The following is a 23,280-nucleotide window of genomic DNA, read 5'->3' as shown; positions in this document are numbered from 1 at the left end:
ATGAAGCTGTAGAGGAAAATACTAGAAGTAGAACCTTGCAATGTAATAGTGACTGAGAAAAGAGTTTTGGGTTTTTTTTGTGGTTTTGCGTTTTGTTTCTTCTGCTCTTTTTTTTTTTTTTTAATAGAAGTATATTCTATATATATTCAGATTCTGTAGCAAATCTGATCAACAAAGATCTGTTTGCTGCCTGCCTTGCTGCATATTGAAAAGCTGAATGTTTGTGAGGCTAAATCCTGACTGGGGTTTAGAGGCATAGAAAGACAGTCTAAAGTAGTGCTTTATGCTTTGCTTGTTTGCCTATAGCTGTGATGTATTTAATTAAAACAGTAAATTGCTATTAAGATGTGGCTTATAACCACAGGAGGTATCTTTATCGTTTCTATTTATATTCAGCTTTCAGAGAAAGTTGTTTTTCAATTTTTTTTATACTTGAGTGCACTGTCAGGATAGATGCTATATATTTTAGTAGCTTCAAAAGGATGAGCATGCATGGATACATTATACTGCATCCCAAAATTCTGGATTGGACTCCAGTGCACACATGCAGCTATTCTACTGCTATGTCCAGGCAGATTTTCTATATATATATTTTCTGTTTCAATTAAATATTGAGGGATTTGCATACTGAAGTGCTAATTAAATCATTTTTAATTATATCTCTGCATGCTTATGGGCAGGCTACCTTAGATTGTATCTCATAAATAGTTCCTCTCTAGCAGTTGTGCTGCACTTCCAGGTGCCTGTAGCATCCAAAAGCATTGTTGGTGTAGAGTTACTTGGTTTAACCACTGGTATCAGTGGTGGCATCTCACAGAAGTGCCTAATTGGCTCTCCATTAGCCCATGCTGTATTATTCATCTTCACATATGAGTATGAGGAGAATAAGGATTGACCTGGATTTTTTGCTCATTGTTGTACCTACTGTGGAGCTGCCTGAGTTTTCCCTTGGCTGTAAAGCTCCTGATTGCTTGGAGGCCTGGTGCCTGCCAGGGGAGGGTGGAGCTCAGGGGTGGCTGCAGTTCTGGGAGTTGTGCTCCTCTCCTGTTCAGGTGTATTAATATTTGTGAACCTCAAGCATTCCAGTGGTTTTATCACAGCTAGTATTTATCACTGTTTGGTTAATACATAAGTGTCATGGGTATTATTTGTTAATCAATATTCATGCATCTCATGTGGAAGTTATTTTGGCCATCTAGTCAGTGTGCATAGGCAGCATCACATGTCTTGTGTGAACCACTGTTTCCCCAAGAATGGAAAATGCATGGTCAGCTCAAACAAGGCATGAGCAGCCCATTAGAGTTCTGCTAATTGTTCATACCTGTATTTATATCTGTGAGCTCTGACTTTTCTTCGTACTAAATAATACAAAATTACTTCGACAAAGCAATGCTAATGTGTAAAGAGTTCATCCAACAAAAGTCAAAATTGTCATCTCTTCTATAAAAATCATCTAAATTTTAAAGGCCACCCTGAAAACAGTCTCCCACTTGCCATCCTTTGGGGAAACCTAAAAAGTGACAGCCCCATTTTCCAGGCAGTGTGGGGTTTTGGGAAAACTCTACTCCTCTTGCAGTGAACTTGTGAACTCCCTGCTTCTGAGCAGAGTATTTCCTCAGAGAAATCATATGCCATAAACCGTGGCTGAAATATTTATCTCACAGTTGGAAAGCTTGAGGCTCTCTTGCATCTGTGCTGTGTGCGTTACACCAGTAGGATTTGCCATCTTTCCCATTGTCGTATTCAATGAGTTTTGTTTCTCACCCACTGATAGTGACTTTTTCATCACCATATCTTTTTCTCTTTTTTTGTTTCTCTTTTTTGTTTTTCTTTTCTGACAGCTCTGTCATGGTCCTTGCTTATACAGCTTCTCTTCTTCCCTGTCTAACATTTCCCTCAATACTATAGCCAAAAGTGGTATGTTCATTTTTCTTACATCTATTTTTTCTTTTAATGTCATATACTTCCCTCACTTGCTGGTTTTTCTGCTCAGTATGTTTGTTTAATTTCATCTCTAATGACTCCCTTCTCAGGGAGTTTAAAAAAAAAGATCCAAGGTATTTGTGTGGTGTGTTGTCCTGTTCTTTAGGATCCTAGCTGCGAACTTTGGGGAGGCCAGTGAGGCAGCTCCACAAGAGCCCCCTAATGCAAAAGCAGTGCCAATAGTAGCAAAAAGTGAGTGCCAGCTCATGCCCAAGTTCCAGTGCTCTTCCTGCAGCCCATGATGTGAGAGCAGCCCCTTCCCAGAGCTGCCTGAGCTGCTGGCTCAGGCTCTGAAGCTGTTTGTGCTCAGATGTGCCCCGGTGACAGCTGAGGTGTGGCTGACCTGCAGCCAAGGACAGCTGGGGGTTGATGGTGTGGGGTTCCCCCTGGAGCTTTGTCAAGGTTTCTCTTCCACTGCTGGTGCTGTGTGGTCAGTGGGGATGGCCCTGTCCCTGCTGTGAGGGCTTCAACAAAGCACCCATGGAGAAAGACAGGTTTTCAGTCTCCTTTTACAGAAGTAAGTAGGAAAAAAGAGCTATTACCAAGGCTAGAAAAGCTTCTTCAGGAAAAAGACCTTCCTTCTTGCTAAAGGCTACCCATAGGCCAGGGCAGAGCTTTTGGCACTGCTGCTCAAGTGCAGCTGTGCCCACAGGCTCAGCCTGGCACTTGCTCCCAGCCCTGCTGCCCGCTGTGTGCACAGGGGGCTCTGCATCCTCAGATGGCAGAGTGGGCAGAGCTGGGCTGTCTGTGCCATGAGGTGCCTGTGAGTCTGTAGAGTGTAGGGGACTTCTGTGAGATGGTACAGTTCAGGGAACCCCACGGAGCTTGGCAGAAGCCAGCCCAGCCCCTTTTTCCCCTGACTCAGAGGATGTCATCCCTGTAGCCTCCATTTACCAGGGCAAGGTCCTTTTCCTCTGTCAGATCCTTGGCATCATTGCGTAACAATTAAAAAACGGGAAACCCTCTTTTAGACAATGGACACTTCAGACACCAAATTACTCAGATCTCTCTCACTGTTGCTTTTTTTGTTTGTTTGTTTTCCTGAAAAGATTGCGTACAAGGAGGACTCAGCAAAGCACCCAGGGATGGAGCGCACGTATTCCCGGGTCATCCATAGAGCCAGCTCCTCCGTGCCAGCAGCAAACACTCCTGCAAATCCTGAGGCCTGACTGCAGCAAGGGGAACAACACACAGCCTCAGGAACATCTGGTGTCTGGGGTGGGGTTTGTTCTTTGTTGTTTGGGGTATTTTTTCCTTTTAGATTAATAGTACTGAAAATTAAGTTGACGGACAATACCAGGAAAAGGATTTGAGGGTTAAGATTTTAATTTATTGGAAGTCTTCACAGTGTTATTTTTAAAAAATGCAAGCTTGAGATTTGTTTTTTTTTCTTTTTTTTTTTTTTGCCTGCCCCGATATTTGCACATTCCCTCTTTTTTTTTTTGGTCAATTTTTTGGTCTTGAGCAGCCTTTATTAAGCCAGGCTGATTACAAAATTCCCATTGAACAGATAGGTACACAGCAAACCCTAAGTTTGCTATAAATTATAATATATCTAATACTAAGTCCTAGTATACATATATTTTAAAGGTCAGAGTGGATGTTTTATAACATTTAAGCATATTGCAATTGTAAATAGAAGATGTGTAAAATATGTCATTTTTACAAAATTTTAAAAAATATCTTTTTAGTTAATTATGACAAGTACTAAGAATATGGATAACATTTCAGTTACCATTATATTAAAATATTTGTGTATGTGTATAAAAGCGTCCATAAAGTTTTCTCTTTGAAGGGCTGTGCGTTGGTTCATTCCTATGGCAGCACTCTCAGGAGTGGTGGAGATCAGGATGCCTCCTGCATCCCAGCTCTATGTTGTGGCTGCTGATAGAGACGCCTGTGACCAGCAGGACATGGTTTTGGGTTCTCTCCGTGGCCCCAGACTGAAGCAGGCTTGGTGTAGTCCTCCTGCTTGAGGCCAAGAAGACTCAGATTTTCCTCTGAAGTTCATAGTCCCAGATTTTGTCCAGGTCACAATGGGAAACCAAGAGAGATGTTTGTTTCAGGCTCTGCATCACATGGGGATAAGGTGGAGTGATTGAGCCGGTTGTTAGGAGCTCCCTTTAACCTCAGGAGTTCCCACACTCCTTCATGATCATTCACAGAAAATCCCTGCTTTCAGCATCCCTGCTCATAGTAACTGTGTGTTAGAGTTCTTCTTTCCTGTGCACACAGTCCCCACAATTCTGCTAAGCTGTTTTTTTCTGTTTTGCTCATTTTCCCTGGAGAAGCTCTGTGATTCCCTTGAGGCCTCCACTGGTTTATTCAGGGCAGACGCCAGTACTGGCTTTCTACCTGGGGGTACCAGGAGGAATTTTCCAGTGTTCTGCCTCATTCTGCCCTCCCGTCTCTCCTAACAACACCCCAAGTGCACAGCTGGTGCCTCTCAGCTGGAGTTTAACCTGGCCCTGCAGACCAGAGTCAAGGGTGGGCTCTGAATTCACCCCACCTCTCTGTGCAAGAGCCATGTCCCACCTCTCCCTGCTTGCAGGTGCTGCCAGCAGCTGCTGCTGTCTCACTCAGGACTTTTCCAGAATTCTTGCCAAAGGTTTGGAAACCCCACCAGTGTCCTTGCCAGGTAGGGGAAGGAGGGGAGTGGTGGGACAGGTACATCATGCTTTGGGATGGCCCTGCTCCATCATCAGATGGCAGTAACAGCGTGACCCTCACCTGGGGCTTGGAAAGAGCCCAAGTTCTCAACTGGGCACTGCATAGCAGCATCAACCACCCAGCTGGGCAGGAGCTGAGCCCTCCTCATCCTCACCTCGACAGGCCCAGCTCTGCTCCTCGGACACTGCGCTCTGCAGAACCAGTGGTCTGCTGAAAGGAATGATGTCTGGCCCAAAATTTAACTTGCTTTATGCTATGTATCTAGTGGTAGGTGAAGTAATACCTGCTGTTTATATATATATGGGAGGAACCCATGTATAATGTATATATGTCATCAGTGGTGACAGCAGGACTGTGCCATACAGAGAGGTGAGTGAGCCCCCAGTCCTCTTGTCCCTTGGTTTGTTGGTCTCACTGGACTCATTTTGTGTCCATGATGATTTGTAGATCGCTACTTCAGAAGCCATCAAGGTGATTTGGACACAGACTGTTTCTAAGTAATGTTCACAACAAATGAGCAGCTACATCTGTTGGTGGCCATCTTTGGGAATAACTAGATTGCAAAAGCATGGTTTGCACTGAGGGAATGGTGCAGGCTGGGCTGAAGCCAAGCTGTGGTCTGTAAAGCAGAGGTAAGGAAATCCCAGGATTGTTTTCTCAATAGCTGGCACACAAAATGAGTTTCATGAGTAAGTCCAGGGGCTGTGGGATTTGGTTTATTTTAAGCAGCCAGCTCTGCAGCCTCCTCTGGGCCTTGAGAACCAGCCCATATTCTGGGGTTGCCTTGTTGCTGGTGTTAGAGATGCTCAGGCTTTAGTGTAGCTGAGTCCTCGCTCCAGATGGCTCTTCCCGTCCTGCTGTGTTCACACCCTTTAAATGAGTCGGGTGAATGCAATTAGCACAAACATTAGCTTTGAACCAAGGCTGCAGCAGGGAGAGAAAACAAAGCATTAAACTGTGGATGATCCCACCGTTTGAGGGGAGAGAATGAAAGAAATACAGGAGGCATGGGAGGCTGTAGGACGATACAAGGACAGGGTTTGGCCCTTTCCCGTGGTAAAATTCAGCAACCCAAACTGCAGGAGTCAGATGTGTGGCACTGAATCCCACACCCACTCTGTCTGTGATGCTGTAGAAAAAGGCTCTTCACACAATTGCTGCTTTTTAAACCCACAGGATTACATGAGGTCTGCACCATGGGTTTTTTTCCTAGCAAAAGCTCCTCTTTGTCTAGGGCAGCCAAAAGATCATGATTGGCTGTTCTTGGAGCTGAGGGTTTCAGTAAATTATTTCACAATCTATTCTTACACCTTTTCCTCCAGCTGGAGGAGGCTCATCCCCCAGTGCTGTAGGCGAAGCTGGTGAAAGATTCTCTTTCATCCAAGGAAGGAGATCTGTGCAAGCCAGACTCAACTGGAGCTTCTTTAAAAACTTTACAGAGTGCAAAAGAAATTATTCATGTTTGTTACTTAGTGGAAGCTATCTCAACACCCCAAAAGGAGTTAAGTGTTATACATATTTTATGTTTAATCACATCTTTAGTGACACCCAACCACAACCAAAGGCTTAAATTTCAATTAGAGGGAGCTGTATTAAATGTTTAAAAGGAATCATTCCTTTCAGGGTTATTATATCTTAACTGGAGAGATGTTATCTTGGCAAAGTAATATTGATCTGAAGAGGAATAATTTTATTTTTGGATAATATCCAAATGAGAAATGGAAGGGGATAATCTATACCATTCATAATCCAGACACACCTCCCCTGTGCTGGCCATCCATGGGCCTGGATCTGGGAAGAAGTGAAATTGCATCCATACATAACTTCAAATATGGTTTTTTTGACCTCAGCATGAAAACTGTTGTCCCACATGTGCTGAGAAACTCCAGGCTGCAGGTACCTTTTACACCAGTTGAACATTTTTTAAACTGGTAACTGTCTACTCAATATTTCAGCTGTAAGTAACATGGGATGATGAATCTTCAACACAGATGATATGTCAAGGATATCTGCTGTGGACTTGAATGTGTTTACCAATTTTTAACAAGTTTGGTATGCATGCAAAAGATTTTTCTCTTAATATTTAGATTATCACAAAAATAATCAGTGTTCACAGTCACTACAAATTAAAACCATGTAGTGAGCTCTGAACCTAGGCAGTTAAAATCAAGGGATGTTTAAATCAAATATCAAATGAGAATAAAGAAATGGGATTTGGACAAAAGTATTCAAATCTGTAGAAAAACAAAGAAAATTTTAAAAGCCAAACAAACTAGAATGCATTTCTCATTCAAGGGAATTGTTTTGAAATAAATAACAACTAATCCAAAAGGCAAAGAACAGCCAAGTCCATGTAGAACTATGACCATGACCAGGAAGGACCTTCAGCCTCACCATTGCTGCATCCCCTCTGATTTCACATGAGGTGCTTGGACAGGAACCACTTGGCACAAACCACCAGGCCCCACACTGGTCTCCTGCTCCTTCTGCCATCACTTTCCTGTCTGGAAGCCACAGCATGGAGTGGAAAGGGGGTTTTTTGTTACTTTGAGGTTCTTTTGCTTTTGCAGTGGCCCCAAATACACCCATGCTAGCAAGGAAGGGCAGGGTCCTGTTCTGGTGAGCACACACTGCAACAGTGGGGAGAAAACCTCCTGGGGGTCCTTTGGGCTGCCAAGGTGCCGTGGGCCAGCTCCCTGCAGGAGAGCACCTGCTTGGCTTGGGCTCCCAGGTGAGCCTGTGGTGGGGACAGCCACTGCCTGCTCAGGTGAGCCTGTGACAGGAACAGCCACTGCCTGCTCAGGTGAGCCTGTGACAGGAACAGCCACTGCCTCCTCAGGTGAGGCTGTGACAGGAACAGCCACTGCCTGCTCAGGTGAGCCTGTGACAGAACAGCCACTGCCTGCTCAGGTGAGCCTGTGGTGGGGACAGCCACTGCCTGCTCAGGTGAGCCTGTGGTGGGGACAGCCACTGCCTGCTCAGGTGAGGCTGTGACAGAACAGCCACTGCCTGCTCAGGTGAGCCTGTGACAGAACAGCCACTGCCTGCTCAGGTGAGCCTGTGGTGGGGACAGCCACTGCCTGCTCAGGTGAGGCTGTGACAGAACAGCCACTGCCTGCTCAGGTGAGGCTGTGACAGGAACAGCCACTGCCTGCTCAGGTGAGCCTGTGACAGGAACAGCCACTGCCTGCTCAGGTGAGCCTGTGGTGGGGACAGCCACTGCCTGCTCAGGTGAGCCTGTGACAGGAACAGCCACTGCCTGCTCAGGTGAGCCTGTGACAGAACAGCCACTGCCTGCTCAGGTGAGCCTGTGACGGGAACAGCCACTGCCTGCTCAGGTGAGGCTGTGGTGGGGACAGCCACTGCCTGCTCAGGTGAGCCTGTGACAGGAACAGCCACTGCCTGCTCAGGTGAGCCTGTGGTGGGGACAGCCACTGCCTGCTCAGGTGAGCCTGTGACAGGAACAGCCACTGCCTGCTCAGGTGAGCCTGTGGTGGGGACAGCCACTGCCTGCTCAGGTGAGCCTGTGACAAAACAGCCACTGCCTGCTCAGGTGAGCCTGTGACAGGAACAGCCACTGCCTGCTCAGGTGAGCCTGTGGTGGGAACAGCCACTGCCTGCTCAGGTGAGCCTGTGACAGAACAGCCACTGCCTGCTCAGGTGAGCCTGTGACAGAACAGCCACTGCCTGCTCAGGTGAGGCTCTGGTGGGAACAGCAGCTCTGCACCACAGCAGAACGCGGCTCATGGGAGATCAAAGTGTGAACCCAGAGTTGGGGACAGTCGGTCAGGACTCCCCCAAGGTCAGAGGTGCTGGAGCACTGCAGGGTCCCAGCTGCCAAGGCTGGGGCACTGGGATCACAGGGTCTCAGGATCGTAATCCCTTGGCTCATTACAAACCCTGTGAAGTGGCCATTCACACAGCTCTGCTCCACTGCCTCCTCCAGGGCTGAGCTCTCCTGTACTTCAAGCACAGAATCCTTCTTAGTGGGAAACACAACTGAAATTATTTGCTAATTAAAACTAAACAGAATAACAAATTTTAGTTGGGAAAAGCAAGGGAGACTTTGGGAAATGTCAAATTGATGCTTTTGTTTCAAAATTATTTACCTCAGGGATGTGCAGAGTTTGTTCCAAACGAGGCTGGTCTCTCTGGCTGTGCCTTCCACACCAGCTCCCACTGGGGCTGAGCCAGCCCCTGACAGCCCAGGGTGGGCTCATGGCCAGTGGCAGACATGCAGACCCCAGCCTGGGTGCCCACAGCTCTCCCAGCACAGGCCCTCCCAGCCTGTGTTTGTTTGCAGTCCACAGAGAGCAGCTCTGTGCAGCCGTCTGCTCGCTGGGCAGCTGGGGGAGGAAATGAGAACATCATTATTCTTTTCAAGAAAAGTCCAGCACAGTTCCTTGGTGAAACATTAGCTATGGAAAATATCGAGTAACTTTCCTACCTTCCAGGCATGTGTTGGAGCATTTGGGGATGGGAAGAAGTAAAAGTGCAGTGAAACCAGCAGTGTTAGAGGAAAGCTGCCACAGCATGTAGATTATCAGGCTAAGAGAGTATTGAGTGGTTTCAAGGCAGAATGGTAAAGAGCTCATTTGGGAGAGCTTCCTAGTCAGTAAGTGGTGTGTGCATTTTACACTAGAGCCTCAAGATGCAAAAACACTGGCACCCAACAGTTCTGGCTCATGGTACTGTGGGAGCAGGTGCTGCTGCCCCTCAGGGAAGCTGTACCCAGGAGAGGTTTGGGATCAGCCCTGGGCATGTCCCGTGCCTTCAAGAGCATCTCTGTGAGGCACACTCAGGTGAGAGTCAAAATAATGAGCGCCCTTTAAGCTGGGAGTCATAGCCTACAGGAGATCTGTGCATGGTTTGTAAGGTTTCATTGTGCTGAAAATGTACTTTCTAGAAAATTTTCAGCATTTTTAGAAAATTCTCAGTAATGCACAAGTGCAATCATAATTACTGACATCTCTGTCCAGGCTGAGGTTTTTCACAACTCACTAGAGCATCTTGAAGTTCTCAGTATAAACATCTCATTGTGAACAGCAGCAGGTTTCCTTTTTCCTATTAAATATGCCCCCTCTTACAGAAGCTGCATTTTCAGTGTGAATTTTAAGCTGTGCTCCCCATGTGCTGCTGCAGTTAGCTATAGTCACTCATTTTGTGTTGGGGACAGCTGTGAGGGTGTCACTTACGCTGTGATGCATTTTTGTGACCTGCAAATGCCACATGATGTTCCCTCTAGTTCTGAGTCACGATTTAGATGTCATTATCATCACAGATTGCCTATGGTGAGATCCCATGTAGCTGCAGGGTTTCAAATATACTCATGTTTTATATGGGGTGTTTTGCTTGAGAAAAGAAACCTGACTAAGAAAATATTATTAATTATAATAATAATAATAATTTTGGGATGTATTTTGTGCTTGAGGCTGCTCTGTAATCGTGATGCTCACTCCCATAAGTGAGGGCTTGTTTTAATTTGAAAGCTATCACAAGCTCTGTGCAGGTAACTTTGGGCCCAGTTGCGAGCTCCTCATTATGAAAATCTCCAGCTGAGCATAAAGATTCTCTTTGAGGCATGGGTTTGTACTCTGTAGCATATGTTGTGCTTGCAGGGGGCTGGCATAAAAGAGACTAATTCTGATTATTCCACACTAACTCGAGGATTCATTTAAAGGGACAGAGATCTAGAGCCTTGGAAATTCAACACAGAGACCTGAAGTGCCCTCCTAGAAGTCTGAAATGTTTCTATAGCCAAACTTCACGCCAGCCCAGTCCAAAACCATAGCCGAGGTTTTCAGATGTGACTCATGTATCTTGGTGTTTCTATTTCACATTTTCAGGTTAAGCCTTGTTTTTCAAAAGTATTGAGCATCCCCTGCTGGAATACAGACCCCTTTCAGAAACCCTGAAAGCTCAAAATCAAAGCTCCTTTTAATAATGGATCACGTGGGATTTTCTGCATACATGTGGGAGTTAAGGCAGTCAGGCAAATGGTCCTTGCCAAAGGAAAAGGATGCTCAACAGACATTAATAAGTTAAACGATTACCTTTTAACAGACTAATCAGATCACTCTGTGCCATCATTACCTAATGAGGTGTTGAAACCTGAGAACGCTTTACACATATAATTGGGTTTTGCCATCTTGCTTTGTTTCTGGGAGGTGGTGGAGCTCGCTCCCCCAGCTGCCTGGCTGGACCCGCTGGGAGCAAGTCCTCGCTCCGCCGTGGTTAAAGGGGAGCGTTTAATCAGTCACCAGAGGAAGGCGAGGGCCCCTTGGAGCGGAGAGGGCGGCCAGGTTTGATCGAGTGGGGCCGGGGAGCGATTCCACGGGCTCTTCCCCTCCGAGTGCTGCTGCCCGTGTCTGTGCCCGAAGGCAGCTCGTGTGCCCCTGTCCCGTGTCCCCCTGTCCCGTGTCCCCCTCCCACCCAGCTGGAGCACTTGCACTGTCAAGGACGGAGCATCCCTGCAGGCTCGCCGTTGCCTTCCTGGCTTGTCCCCCCGAGGGGTAATTGTCACTCAGCCGGGCAGTGCCAGTCCGAGAGGGCTCAGGGCAGAGCTCCGTGCAGAGGTGGCGTGTGCCGGGCGGTGACAGCCGTGTGTGACACCCGCTGGCGCCCTGAGCGCTGCCCTGCGCTCGCACAGAGCCCTGCACCGGCACCCTCCCGCACGGGTGTGCCAGCTCCAGCTCACCCTTGTCCTTCGGGAGGGGCTCAGGAATAGCAGGTTTCGGCTGTGCTATAGGTAACACCCAAAAGCCACACTTTTCAGAAGAAGAACGGGTATTTCTCAGCATTTGTTTCTGTACCAAAACGGGCCCTCCGGGTTCCTCTGTTTGGCCACAGAGTGGTGGCAGCTCAGAGGAGGGGAGGTAGTCCCTTAGCTAAAACCGGGGGGGTCCAAACAGCCCTGTAATGAATCCAGTCCGTGAATAACCAGCTGATTGCCCTGGGGAAAGCCTGAGGCACTGCTGCAGAAATCGGTTCGAGCTCCTGTACCTGCCTTTGCTGCGGCAGCTCAGCTCTGGCAAGGAGCCCAGAGTGGCCCAAGGAAGGAGCAGTGGCCCTGCAGGGATGGACCTTTGGGTGGGTGAACACAGGCTGGGGGCTGGGGCTGAGAGCAGCCCCCTCCCCAGGGACTGCTAAACTCAGAGATGGCCAGCAAACGTGAGAGACTGGGCCATTTGTCCAATTATTAGAACACTTCCAATTTCTGCTGCAAAATCTACTTTGTCAAATCTTTTTCTCACAAGGATGCGTTTCTTTACACGGATGTGCGTCGGCAGATGAAATGCATCCAAAGCAAGATGTGACCTGGCCTGGCAGAGCAGCCCCTGTGGGGACACTGGTGTGGCTGGGCTCAGGTGAGGAAGGGCCTTGCAGACTGGCATGTCCCACTGCGTTCAAGCTGTTATTTGAGTGATTAGAAGAAAATACATTCACGTTAAACATCAACCTTAAACTTGCTGCTGAGCCTCATGCAATGGGATAGGCCAAGTAAAGCATAGGGATGATTTCAATGTATAAAGGTCTAAATGTCTCAACTTTGAGAAAAATGTAAAGGGGAGAAATGAAAATCGGGAAAAAATATAAGTTTGCTTCTTGAATTTAGTGTTTACCTCTAGCTTTACCATTTGAATGGAGAAGCCGCTGAGAGAAGGCCAATATGGGATCAAATCTGGACATTAAACTTATTCAGTCCTTTCAGATGTACAGAAGGGAAACTATCAGAAGTGTGTCAGCAAAACAGAATCAGCACACACACACAAAAATCCTGTTATTTTTTAGTTCCAGTAAAATATTCTTTTTTACCTCCTTAAGTTGTGCAGCCAGATTCAGAAGAGGATCAGCCTCTTTTACACCACAATGAAGCATAGAACATGGTAAAGTCAGAAATCAAGCAAGGACTCAGGGCACAGCCATGTTCTTGCACAGCGAAAATTGGAAAGGTTTGGCATTGACCCCGACCAGAGCTGCTGTTATGCTTTCACCTGGTAATATTTTATAGGATGCCTATATCCAGTGCTGCTGACATTCAAGGCTGATTAACAGCAAACCTTCCCAAAGACTCCAGCCCTGGCAGAGATCTGGGCCTCAGGTTTGCTGCTGGGATGATGGACCAGTGATCTGTTCTGTTCCCCAAGATTCCCTGGTGGAGCAGGTGAGCTGCTGTCCTTCTCCCCCACCCTGTCCCAGTGAGAATGGAGATGCAGTGCCAGTACTTGTGCTCTGTTGGTCGGGTTTAGGTCCAGGAAAGGGAGGCTCTGTCTTTTTGCACAGGGACTCTGGTGCCACCGGGAGGCAGGACACACCTCCAGCTGCAGCATGTCACAGAAAATATTCACACACCTGCTGCTGCTGGATTTTCCAGGACTAAATCTTGTGATATGCTAAAAAAAAAAATCATCATACTAGAACAGCAATGAGTTCCTTTGATTCTTTTTAGCTGTCTAACCTCAGGGGAGCAAGAGGGATTTGGCAAGTGAGACAGCTACAAAAGCTGTTCAGCAGTGGTGGTGGCTGTGCAGGTGCTGTTTCCTGCTGGTGGCAGTTGTGACACTGTCCCTTCCCAGCTCTGAGTGCAGCCCTTCCCCGGGGAGCCCCTGCAGCAGCCCTGCACACACACTGCTGGGCAGGGGTGAAATAAAGAGCTGAGCTCCCCAGAGTTTGCATGAAGATGCTCCACAAGTTCTCTGTGTCTTGTTTGCAGGTTTTCTGCTGCAGTACTGTTTGGTATGCAGTTTGTGGAGTCCACAGAGATGGAGCACATCCACCAGCAGCCCACACAGAGGTATTGCTATGGGGCTCCCAGCAGAAAGCTTCAGATATGACTGAGGGTGAAAACAATTTTACCTGGGTCCATATCCTACCAAGGACAACTTGCTAAAGCATCTCAGGTGTGAGAAATTGCCCTTTCTGTTAAAAGACTTAAAGCTGAAGTGTTTCCTAGCAAAACCCACACAGTTATGGGTGTCTGGAGTAGGCTCGGGAAGGCACACTGAAGATCCACTCACCAAAATCTGCAGCCTGCAAGTGTGTTATGGCTGAGGCACCCAGCATGTTTCCCACCCACGGCACACGGAGCAGCAGCATGCAGGAGCTGGCAGGGTAAGCACACATCTTGGGCCCCACTGAATTTACAGACAAGACTGGGTGCATGGAGCTCTTTCTGCTTTCAAGGAACACACTGGTCAGCCCAGTGGCAAAGGCAGATTTGCCAGGTTTTCATTGTCCAAAGCTCCTGAGTCGTCTGGCCCTTTCAACAGGGGCAGCTGTGCAAGGTTACAAGAAAAAAGTAATTTCCTCAGACGTTTCTGGTGCATCAAAAGGTCTATGCCTGCTGCAATCTGGTTCCAGAGGAGCTGCAGGCATAGGATGATAGGAGCAGATGTCTTGAGCTAGAGCTGGGGTAAGCTAATTGCTGAGCTGGTAAGTGTCCCCTGCCCAGCCAAACCTGCCAGCTGTAGGATCAGCAGCAATGTTATAATTACACATGGGTGCTGTCACTGCTCCAGTGCCTGATCTGCTTGCTGGAGAAATAGACCCATAATGCTGCCTACACATGATCCCCAGCATAGGGGATACACTGTTATTTAAGCCTGAGTCCAAGCCCAGGAAAGGTGCATAGGTGCTGTGGGCTTCATCTGCAGCCTGAGAACACACACCGTTTCACCCCTGTGCCTGCAGCCTGAACCATGCAGAGCCCTCTGGAGAGATCCCAGGAGCTGACAGCAGGGATGATGCTGGGCAGCAGCACCTCCCCACAGACCCGATGGCTTCCTCACAACAGCCCTTCTGACACCTCTGGAAAAACAAGGACTGAGTCATCTCATGTTTGAAGCATCTCACAACAGTTTTCTTTTCTTCTCCCAGCCTCCAGCCGCAGAGTGGGGAAATGAACACTGGTGAAATGCGGTTTTTTTTTCATCTCTCAGTTATTTCTGACTCACTGTTGAGCTATTGGGAAGTGAAGGGCCTCAAAGCAAAAGGTACGTTAAATTATTTCCCCGTTGACTTTCTGGCATTCTCAGTTCTGTATTTTGAAGCAGGTTTTGGGCAGTGGGAAGACTGCTCCCCAGGGTTTTGCATCTTACTGCCAGAAGAAAGATGGCTTTAGGGACTAGATGATGAGAGAAATGCAGAGGATTGTGTTTCTCTTACTAATGCAAGAATCCTGCCTGGTGTGTCTCTGGTTACACTCCCGGGGCTGTGCCAGTGCTCCTCTCCAGTGAGCCTCCCTTGGTGCCCAGAGAGGGCCCCGGCTCTGCTGCAGCCTTCCAGGAGAGCTCTGGTGTGCCTCCTTGTCCATCACCCCCGCTGGCATGTGTTGTTAATAGCAGGGCTGTTGCCCTGTATCAGCTTTCATTTAGAAGTTTAATTTCCCTGAGAGAAATTACTCAATCTGGAGTTGAAATTTCAGATACACAGAGCAAAAAAATCACCCTATGTTGGGGAAGGGATGGATGGCTGCCCAGCAGAGTGACCCTCTCTCTGTGCCGTGGAGATGATCACTGGCCTTTTCGGGCAAAGCAAAGGCAATGGGCTCTGTGCTCGTCAGCCGTGCGGAGAGAACCGAGAGGCGGGCGGGTTTCTCGTGGGGCAGCGCTGACAGCGATTTGTGCGGTGGGGAGAGGCCGGCTCTGCCCTGAAACGCGAGCCCCCGAATGAATAAATCATGGCCCTCTCTCGGCACCCTGCCGGGGCCGGGATGCGGCCGTGCGGGGAGGGACCGCCACTGTGCAGGGTTTAAAGGGCAGGGCCGCGGCCGCTCCGCAGGGCCATGGAGGGCAACGCGCAGCTCCTGCAGCTCATCCGCAAGATGCGCTCCCAGATCAACCAGCTGGAGAGGGAGAACAGGGCCCTGAAGGGAGAGCTGCGGGGCTGCGCCCAGGGATCCGGGCCGGCACCGGGAGACGGCGACAGCGCGGCCAGGAGCCTCGTCTCTGCCGGGCACGGAGCGGCCACGGCCACGGCAGCCCTGCAGGGCAGCGCTCCAGCGCCCGGGGCAGGTACGGAGCGGGCCGGCTGGCTGTCCGGGGCACCCAGGCACGGACCGGGCCGGCTGGCTGTCTGTCTGTCCGGGGCACCCAGGCACGGAGCGGGCCGGCTGTCTGTCTGTCTGTCCGGGACACCCGGGCACGGACCGGGCCGGCTGGATGGCTGTCTGTCTGTCTGTCCGGGACACCCAGGCACGGACCGGGCTGGCTGGCTGTCTGTCTGTCTGTCTGTCCGGGGCACCCAGGCACGGACCGGGCTGGCTGGCTGTCTGTCTGTCTGTCCGGGGCACCCAGGGACGGAGCGGGCCGGCTGTCTGTCTGTCTGTCTGTCTGTCTGTCTGTCCGGGTCACCTAGGCACGGACCGGGCCGGCTGTCTGTCTGTCTGTCTGTCTGTCTGTCTGTCCGGGGCACCCAGGCACGGAGCGGGCCGGCTGTCTGTCTGTCCGTCGGGAGCATCCCAGGCACAGACCGGCCCGGCTGGCTGGCTGTCTGTCTGTCTGTCCGGGGCACGCTGGCACTGCCCATGCAGGCTGTGCCCTCCCGGCCGGGCCATCCTGCCCGCAGGGAACGGGGCTGAGCCGCTCGCTGGCTGCTTCACTCCATGGAGCGCCCCGGACTGTGCTCACAGCAGACCCACCGGCACTCCACGTGTTGCTCTGTGGGGTGTTCAGGGTGTACCCCCACCGGCTGAGCTGACGGGAGTGTGTTGCTGCTGCTCAAACAAAGGATTCAACTCAAAGGGTTCCGTTTGCTTAAGCAGAATTTGACTTTCCGCTCTGGGTTTTCACAGGCATGGACTCTCCTGCACATGCCTGTCCCCTCTCTGTTCCAGACAGGAAAGGGCCAACACTCGTAACCATTCCATAACTCATCCTGCCTTAGTCAAAAATGGGAAAAATAATAACAAAGAATGATGGCTTGGCTGCATACATCACACCAGATGTGCAGTTTACTTTTGCAGATAGCACGGTTTGGTCTTGCTGAGGCAGAGAGGGGTCAATATATAAGATTACATTCTGTTCACAGTTCTATCAGAGGATAAAAATGGAAATATTCCTCAGTTATAGAAGTCTGGTTGGGACTTCTGGAGGAATTAACAAAGCAGGAATCAGCAAAATGTTGCTTGGTGAGAGGTATTGGAGAAATGGCCCCACAAGTTTTCATGGAGGCAAACCTGTGTGAAGGAATAAGATGAGAGGCTGACCAGCACGAGTGGATTTTCTTGCAGCCAGAGGGGTGCTGTGATGGAATAGTGATTGTTGCCAATCCCTCTGACCCAGTGGCCAGGTTACCAGCCTGAAGGGGCAGGGGCTGCTGGTGGCAAGGGGTGTCATCAGCTTGGGAACAGCTCCATGGTCTTTTGGCAAGGGAGAAGGCTTTCTAACCTTTCTAACCCTGTGGCTCTACCTCTCCAGCTGCCTTCTAGGGCAGAGGGTGGGACCTAAAAGGGCTGTCTGGCCTCCTCTGCCTCTCAACTTCACCACATACAAAATGGTTTTGAGCCTCAAAAAAGTAATTAAAACTAGAATGGCAGATCATTTGAGGTTGGAAGGCACCTTAAACATCGTCCAGTTGGAGCACCTATAGGCAGGGACGCCTTCCACCAGACCAGGCTGCTCAAAGACTCATCCATCCTGGCCTTGAACACTTGCAGGGATGGGGCATCCACAACTTCCCTGTGCCAGTGTCTCTCCTCCTAAGATCTCATGTCCTCTCTTCTAGCTTAAAACTCTTCCTCCTTGTTCTATCTCTATCTGTCCATGTAAAAAGTCCCTCTCCAAAAATACTTGGAGGATATGTGAATTGTCATTATTATTAACAGTAGTGTTATTAGCATTAATATTGTTTTTATCTGTGCTTTTTTCTCTGCTCCTCAGATACTGCCATGACTGTGAGACGCTACCCCACCGTGTCCCCAGCTCCTGCTCCTTCCAGCACACGGTCCCACTGGGCTGGCAGGAAGCCTGCAGGCAATGGGCTCCCAGAGGTGCCAGGCAGTGCCCAGCCACCAGCCCCTCCTGCTGCAGCACAGCTCAGCAGAGAACAGGAGAAAGGGCTTAAAAAACCACCAGCCACTTGTCTCTGCTGCAGCCACTCCAGCGACATGAAGCTGTTTCAGGAGCATGTCTACAAGTGCCAGTAGGTTTGGTTTGCCTTCACAGCACCACCTGTCTGGGCTGCTCACAGGTTTCACCTAATGAGATATATGGAGTTTGCTCTGGGTTTTACTGTGTTATCAGCAAAATGATTATTTGGATGGATATGGGCCCTGAGCAAACTGGAGACCCCTTTTGAGGAAGTTGTGCTTCTCCTCCCTGCACTGCATGAGGTTGGGCAGTGGTGACAGCTTAAATTTGTTATAGAAAGGAGAGGCTGAGGGAGACAGAAGGGGGTTGAAATCTTTGCTCTGTTAAAGCCAAGCAGAGTTTTGCAGATTGATGTGACGTTCTGACAAGCTAAGCTTGAAAGGGATTTTTAAAGTTTGAACAAAAAAGCACTGAAATACCAAGGATCGCTGCACTGTGCCTTTAGAAGTGTGATTACTGTGGCTCATGGAATCAGAGGTACTGCATCATATTTCCCCTGTAACTGAAGCATTACGAGTTAATGCTTTCAGCCTTGAATAGAGTAGTCTCAGGACAGCTTCTAAATTAAGTGAAATGGCTGCTGGACCAGCCCTGAGTATCTCTGCTCATTGATGAGAAGCTTTCCAGCACAAGACAACAACCACAGGTAGCACCAGCAGTAATGAGACTGTGATGTATGACAGCCCAGTCACGTCCTGTTGCTGATATATTCACCTTAGGAATTCATGCTGATTCCTGGGTTTAGCCTAATCGTGCTGTGCTCAGAAGGAAAATAATCCAAATGGCCTCAAAGCATGTGTTTGAGCAGGGAGAAATCCAAGGCTCTGCCTGCCTGCCCATGCATGTCCTGGGCCAGGACTCCAGTGGCCACCCCGGGGGCTGACACACCTGCAGTGGGCTGTGTCACCTGTGTGGAGGTACCTGTGCATGCCACACCACAGCAGCTTTTATTGTGTCCCCCTAAATCCTCAGAGCAGACCAGTACCCAGCCCCTTGCACTCCCTGTGCAAAGCTGATTTGGGGCCCAGCTCCTCTCTGAGAGGCTGCAGGGGACAACAAGGTCAAGCTTTCGGAGGCACCTGGGTTTTCTTGTAAGGACATTTCAGGGTCAGATGTTTTACAGCAGTTAGACACCTAAATTTAGTCCCTGGCAGGGGACTCGTCTCGTTTTCCAAAGCACCCTGAGCCTGTAACTCTGGATTTGTGTGCACACTCCACTGGCTGCAGGGACACTCCAGACTCTGGGTGACATGAACCCTTCAGGGGTTTGCCTTGAAGGCAGCTCACGTGGAAGGTGTGCTGATGGAAACACCATGGGCATGGCAATGGCAAACGCTGCTGCTTGCTCAGGAGGGGAAAGAGCTTTCAAGGCAATCAAAACAGCAGCACAGATCTGTTACATCGAATGCCTGGGGACCTGGCGGGTGCCCCGTGGCCACACGACAGCGCTGATGATTTTATCGCTGTCATTAGAGCTGCCTTGTCAAGCTGAACGGTGACTCATGTGCGCTCACCGCTGCCTGCTCCGGGAGAAGTGGTGGTGGAAAGAGCTTCTCACCTGACCCCCTCGGCAGGGTGGCTGATATCCTGAAGCTTTGTGTTTCTTACACCAAAAAACACTTGGTAACTTTTATGGTGGGTGCTTCCATTAGATACTCAAATGTCTGACACAGTCACTAATCTTAGTCAGCTTTGCACTAGTAAGGTAATTTCTAGCAATTAATTCAGCAGGCTTATTAAGCCTAATTTTTTTACAAGGATGACATTTTTGCTTTCCAGCATACTGCTTCATGTCAGGTTTTCCTATTCTTTGTTTATTGTAGCTCCCTCACATTTTGCTCCAGAGCTATAATCCTGTATGTGATATGAATATTTTTGCTTTAAAATTAACTCTCTAGAAGTATCACCTTGAATTTATATAGAGTGCAGTTGCATCCAAGTAATAAAAACCAGCACTGCTAATAAATCATCTCTAATTTGCATGTCTAAAATATTTTAATTCATATATGCTAAAGTATTATTTCTACCAAGGGATTCCCACTGTGTTTGTTAAATGAAAAAAAAAACATTAAATATTTAAATACAGGATAAAAGAGGCTGAGAACTCTTTTCAGGGCTATTATGCTGAAATTACTGAAGGCTCTCTGTGGGTGCACATGCACCCCCCGGGTTCTGTGCACACACAGCTCTGTACACAGAGGTCAGGCACTGATAGAGAAAGTGTGAGACTCAATGGAAAAAGGCAGATGCTTCCAGCAGAGAGGACCATGCTTGCTCCTTTGGGATGACCATGTGTATGGCATGAAATCCTGCCTCCAGTAGCATGCAAAGCATTTACTTTTTGCTTGTTGGATTGGGTTGGTGTTTTGGTTTTTTTTCACTTTCTCTGCACCTTTTATGCATTTGTAATCCTTATGAGGATTTCTGCTTTTTTCTCCAGGGGTAAAGTGAAGGCTGTGAGTTTCCTCTTACCAATGGATATATCATCATTTGCTGAAAAGCAAGGTTCTCTCAAAAGCCCACAAAATCAGAGCACAAGACATCTACTGACCATGACTGAAAAGGATATGTGAGCTGGTGAATTTTTAAAGGCCCATTGATTCCCGAGATAAATTGGCCTGAAATGATAGCTGTGTGTCAGGTTTCCTCTCCTGCAAAACATTTTGGCAGGATGCCCACAGAGCATCACCCAGCCGTGTTTCGGGTCACTGGCCTGGTGTTCAGCGTGGAAATGGAAGCCACAACAAAACCAGCTGGAACCCAGAGACTGTGATGAAACCACACAAAGCAAAGGTGCCTCCACAAAGTGCTTCTGTGGCCTGTGTCTCAAGGACCCCTTACCTCAGGACTGATGTGGACAGGATGTTGAATCTGGGTTTGGTGTGTTGGTCACAAAAAGCACAAACCGCATGACCACTGGTGTTTGCTGATTCCCTCGACACAAAGGCGTCTGATGGAAATGACAAAATAAGAACTATCACAGAGCCTGAGAGTTTTTCTCTGTAGGTAAAACTTTCAAGCTTCACTAATACAGCAAAGCTAAGGAGATGTTACAGCATTAATGTTGCCCTGAATTTCTGCAAAGTTTGGCAATGATGTCCTTGATGTCCTTTTGGGGTTCACTTCTAACGGAGCACAGGGCAGAGTAAGTACTTATTGGTATGGAAATGTGACTACCACATTCTGGAATCTGCCCCTCACTTGGTGTGCTCATCCAGCTGGAGACTGAAGGATGGACACCAAGTCATAATAGGAAGAATTGTGAATATCAGAACTTTTTAGGAATGGCTCCTCAGCACAGCTTGGAGCAAAAATCATTAGCAGAAATTCAGCAAGCAAGTGCAACTTAGCTGTGAGATAGAACTACAGACAGCTTGTAAAAAATGAGCAGTGCTTGTTAGTCTAATCATATAAGTGAAGAAAACATTCCATGTGTTTATTTTGATTACAACTATTTATGGAATCAAAATACTGCACACTGCTATTTCTGTACAGGAAGCACTGGTGATTGAATATTTTATAGAGAATACATGAATAGTAGATGTTTGTGAAGATAAATTTAAGGAAGATTTTTTTCTCATTGTCTACTACAAAAGTCCTGAGTTTTCTAAGGTGGAAGCAGACACTTAGTAGAAAAAAAAATCCCCTCTGAATTTTCCATGATGTATACTTCTGTGAAATTGTGTGTTCCGTTTTTCATGTTGAATTTCACCGTAGTTTTTTATATTCAAGTGTAGTTTTAATATATTCTCACCATTGAATTAATAATTTTAATTTCACTGCTATTTTATTTGTGTATTTTTTATTGTTCAGCTTGGATCCACACAGAGTTGCATTGTAATGTCAAAAGCAATGAATTAATGCAAATGAAGTTCCAGTTTGGGAAGTTTACTAACCAGCCCATTTTAGAAGGCTTTACAGGGAAGTGCTTTATAAATGTTTTAAGGAAAGCATAATTTGTGGGAATTAAACACTGCATATGTGTTCAATTAAGCACCTAAATCCAGTTGTTCTCACTTAGGAAAGTAACAGAAGTCTTGGAAAAATCTGGCCCCTGGACCTTTAAGGTACCCAAATTTTTACAGTTATGGTTTTAACACCAGATTTAATGGGATTTGGGAATCCATATGCTTCAGAATGCTTTCAGAAGTATCAACTTTTTTTTTTAAGCTTCAGCTTCCGTGATGCAGTGGTGGGAATTCTCCCACTCTTTTTGTGTCAGTTCACTGTAGATATGTGACTGACACAAAGACTGAGCACTTTTGTAGGCCTAGAGGAGTAAGAGAATAGAAAAGGTGGAAAGGAAAAGAAGGACAGGGATCAAAGTAGTCATTGACAAATGGCAGTCAGTATATGAATGAAAAGATTTATTTTTTAATTGTATTTCTGCAGTCTTTAGCAGTGCCTACAGATATAAGAACACATGATGATGCACAGGCACATTGAGTTTTAGAAGCAGTTGTGCAGATTTGACCCATCTCTGCACCTCCAGGAGAACCAGATTGTAGCAGATGCCACAGAGAAACCACTGAGCACACAATTTTTACCACAGGACAGCATGAAGTAACTTACCATGGAGCACTTACTGGTAATTCAAACATTCCAATATTAAACACCCACAGCTTGTTCAGTGCAAGAAGGGCAGGATTAAGCAAAGCAAATGTTAAAGGACAGAGAGATGCTGGCAGCAATTAAGCCACAGGCCTTTTCTTTCTTCTTCCCAAGATGATCTATACAAGTTCAGAGGAGTTCTGGGCTTCTGCCTAAAACTCTGCAGTATATCTATATTAAACCTCAGAATATATACCAGACCCTATTCACTGGTGGCCAGACTGGTTGGACCATTCCCAACTGGAAATCCTTTATTTCAGAGAAGTGGTCAGTGATGTTCAGCCACACAGATGTGGGACTGCAAAAGCACCAGAGACAGCAAGAGCTTCCCTGCTGCATTCACAGTGGCCACTGAGAGATGCAAACTCCTGTGTCACACTTGTGCTTGAGACTAAAGTGGCTTTAGATGTCCACAGCAAATGCCAATAATGACAGTCTTGCACTGCCATTTATTAAATGATGTGTTCTCCATTCCATCAGCAAGATGAGCCAAGAGTACCAAACACATCTCTAGGCTGGAGACACAAAAGTCTTGCCAGAGCTCCTTCCTGACTTCAATCACTGGGAGTGTGCTGATTCAACTGTTACTTCACTTTCACATCATTGTGAGTGAGAGAAATTGGGTATTCTCATTCTTCAGGAAGGTCTTTTTAAAGCTACGGTTGCACTACAGAAGCACAAAGCCATGAGCACTGGGATGATGGGGAGGAGTTACCAAGAGTGAGGGTGGTATTTAGATTGTGTGTCTGAGGGTAGCAGAGTCTCCAAGGTTTGAAATTTTGATACCCAGCTTAACAATTGTAACTCTTAGACACAGCATCAACATACAACAAATCTCTCCCTTGCCAAAATAATGAACAATACTTAGATAACAAAATCCAAATAAATAAATAAAGCTTTCCATTCATAAACTTGGACTCCCCGAATG

The 23,280-nt window shown here is 47.7% G+C and overlaps 2 protein-coding genes across 7 annotated transcripts in view; both read left to right on the top strand.

Annotated features, from left to right (window-relative positions):
* Positions 1-3,781, top strand: part of DOCK10 (dedicator of cytokinesis 10) — a 142,424-nt gene extending 138,643 nt beyond the window's left edge. For all 6 annotated transcript variants that reach the window (XM_066326275.1, XM_066326273.1, XM_066326272.1 and 3 more), the window contains one exon: positions 3,033-3,781. In XM_066326275.1, the coding sequence (XP_066182372.1) occupies positions 3,033-3,152 (120 nt within the window). In that variant the 3' untranslated portion in view covers positions 3,153-3,781. The remainder of the gene's footprint in view (positions 1-3,032) is intronic.
* Positions 3,782-15,377: 11,596 nt separating this feature from the next.
* On the top strand, positions 15,378-20,883 carry CCDC195 (coiled-coil domain containing 195). Its single transcript, XM_066326500.1, has 3 exons — positions 15,378-15,665; positions 17,532-17,793; positions 20,182-20,883. Exons 1-3 carry the CDS (start codon positions 15,437-15,439, stop codon positions 20,312-20,314), a joined length of 624 nt encoding a protein of 207 aa, XP_066182597.1. The 5' UTR covers positions 15,378-15,436; the 3' UTR covers positions 20,315-20,883.
* Positions 20,884-23,280: the final 2,397 nt, after the last annotated feature.

The sequence above is a fragment of the Sylvia atricapilla genome, chromosome 10 (genome assembly GCF_009819655.1).
Source record: "Sylvia atricapilla isolate bSylAtr1 chromosome 10, bSylAtr1.pri, whole genome shotgun sequence".
Lineage (NCBI taxonomy): Eukaryota > Metazoa > Chordata > Aves > Passeriformes > Sylviidae > Sylvia > Sylvia atricapilla.
Note: the sequence above shows the minus strand (reverse complement) of the source record. Positions and strands in the feature narration are given on the sequence as shown.

What these genes read in the sequence shown, in the direction of transcription:
- CCDC195 (XM_066326500.1), top strand. Translation starts at nt 15,437, where the DNA reads ATGGAGGGCAACGCGCAGCTCCTGCAGCTCATCCGCAAGATGCGCTCC. An exon ending in CGCTCCAGCGCCCGGGGCAG is followed by an intron (nt 15,666 to 17,531) that starts GTACGGAGCGGG and finishes TCTGCTCCTCAG; the next exon opens with ATACTGCCATGACTGTGAGA. An exon ending in GAGCATGTCTACAAGTGCCA is followed by an intron (nt 17,794 to 20,181) that starts GTAGGTTTGGTT and finishes TTTTTTCTCCAG; the next exon opens with GGGTAAAGTGAAGGCTGTGA.